The sequence below is a fragment of the Acanthisitta chloris genome, unplaced genomic scaffold, assembly GCF_000695815.1.
Source record: "Acanthisitta chloris isolate BGI_N310 unplaced genomic scaffold, ASM69581v1 scaffold35298, whole genome shotgun sequence".
In the NCBI taxonomy this organism is placed as follows: Eukaryota; Metazoa; Chordata; class Aves; order Passeriformes; family Acanthisittidae; genus Acanthisitta; species Acanthisitta chloris.
Genome location: NW_008687038.1, coordinates 1 through 1,482, shown reverse-complemented (window position 1 = coordinate 1,482; position 1,482 = coordinate 1). Strand labels below are relative to the sequence as shown.

The 1,482-nt window shown below is 64.4% G+C and overlaps 1 protein-coding gene across 1 annotated transcript; it reads right to left on the bottom strand.

Annotated features, from left to right (window-relative positions):
• Positions 1–302: 302 nt before the first annotated feature.
• Positions 303–1,478, bottom strand: AMT (aminomethyltransferase). The gene is made up of 5 exons (XM_009080443.1): positions 1,415–1,478; positions 1,150–1,298; positions 880–1,060; positions 594–749; positions 303–481 (listed from the first exon to the last, which is right to left on the bottom strand). The coding sequence occupies exons 1-5, from the start codon at positions 1,476–1,478 to the stop codon at positions 303–305; spliced, it is 729 nt and encodes a 242-aa protein (XP_009078691.1).
• Between the last annotated feature and the right edge of the window lie 4 nt (positions 1,479–1,482).

Below are 1,482 nucleotides of genomic sequence, written 5' to 3'. Positions count from 1 at the left end.
CACTACCCCACAGTAAGTGCAGCTCCAGCCCTGCCCACTCTGCCCAGACACACAGATGCCCTCAGACCCCCTCATGCTGCCCCTCTCTTGCAGGGATGGCCCAGCAGCAGAGCCCATGAAGACGCACCGGGAGTGAGGAGCGCTAGAACTGCAAGCCAGGCACTGCCTACACCATTAAAGTGCTGTGCCCCACCCACTGCCCCTTGCTTTGGCACCGCTGCCGACACCGGAGAGGAGGCCAGGAGAGGAGGACAATGGAGTTTATAGAGGCCGGGGCACCGTGCCCATGGTGGACACAGGCCTCACTTGGCCGTGTAGTACTGGGTGGGCACGAAGGGCATCTTGGTGATGAGGGCTGGGTGCTGCCTCTTCCGCACCTCCACGGTGAGCTGGGTGCCGGCCTGGCTGTGCGCAGCCTCGACGTAGCCCATGGCGATGTTCTTGCCCAGGGAGGGGGAGGGGCAGCCGCTGGTCACTGTGCCTGGGATGTGAGGACATGGGGAAGTGAGTGGGCGCTGGCAGCTCTGGCCTCCTCCCATGCCATGGCTACAGCTTGGGGCTGTGCCTGTGCCAGCCCTGCTGCCCCCACCTACCCACAGGCTTGCCCTCAGGGCCCAGGATGGCCATGTGGGGACGGATGGGGGGTCCCACCGATGTGAGCCCCACACGCTTGCGCCTCGGCTTCTCTTTCACTTGTGCCATGATGACGGCAGCACCGGGGAAGTCCATGGCTGTGCGTCGGCGCTTCCCTGCGGGGCAGAGATGGGCAGGGTCAGTGATGCCTGCCTTGTCCCCTTATGCACCACTGGGGATGTGGTGACATACTGTCCCTCTGCCTGCCCCCAGGAGGAGGTGAGGGTGGATGTGGCCCTGACCTACCCAATGTCCACATCAGCCCAGCCTCGGCAGGGGTGGTGGTCTCATCAATGTCGTTGCCGTAGAGGCAGAGCCCAGCCTCCAGGCGCAGGCTGTCCCTGGCTGCCAGCCCTGCCAGCCACACGTCAGGGACACCCAGGAGCCGTTCAGCCAGCTCCACTGCCCACCCCACGGGCACCGAGATCTGCAGGGGAACACGGGCAGGGTCAATGGGGCACGGCCTTCCCCTTCCTTAGCACTGTGGTGGGGATGCTGGCGCAGCTTCCAGGGTACCTCCACACCATCCTCGCCCCCGGTGTAGCCACAGCGTGTGACACGGCAGCCCGGGATGCCAAAGACAGTTGTGGTGATGCTATTCATGAAGGAGAGCTTGGCCAGGTCATCTGACAGCCCTGCCTGCAGCACCCGTGCCATGGAGGGACCTGGAGAGGCAGGTGACTGGGAGACAGCAGGGAAGGGGGGGATGCAGGGAGGGTGCTGACATCCGTCAGGTAAGGAGGACCCACAGGAGGGCAGGCTCATGTGGGGTTCCCGCTACCTTGCAGAGCCAGCAGCGCGTTGTCTGACACCTCCAGGTGGACATCACTGCCGTTGGCTTGCATCTCT

Excerpts from the sequence above, each read along its gene's own strand:
- AMT (XM_009080443.1), bottom strand. The coding sequence starts at position 1,478 with ATGCAAGCCAACGGCAGTGATGTCCACCTGGAGGTGTCAGACAACGCG. Across the intron at positions 1,061-1,149 it reads GGGGCGAGGATGGTGTGGAG|ATCTCGGTGCCCGTGGGGTG; the intron begins GTACCCTGGAAG and ends GTTCCCCTGCAG. Across the intron at positions 482-593 it reads CCCTGAGGGCAAGCCTGTGG|GCACAGTGACCAGCGGCTGC; the intron begins GTAGGTGGGGGC and ends CTCACATCCCAG.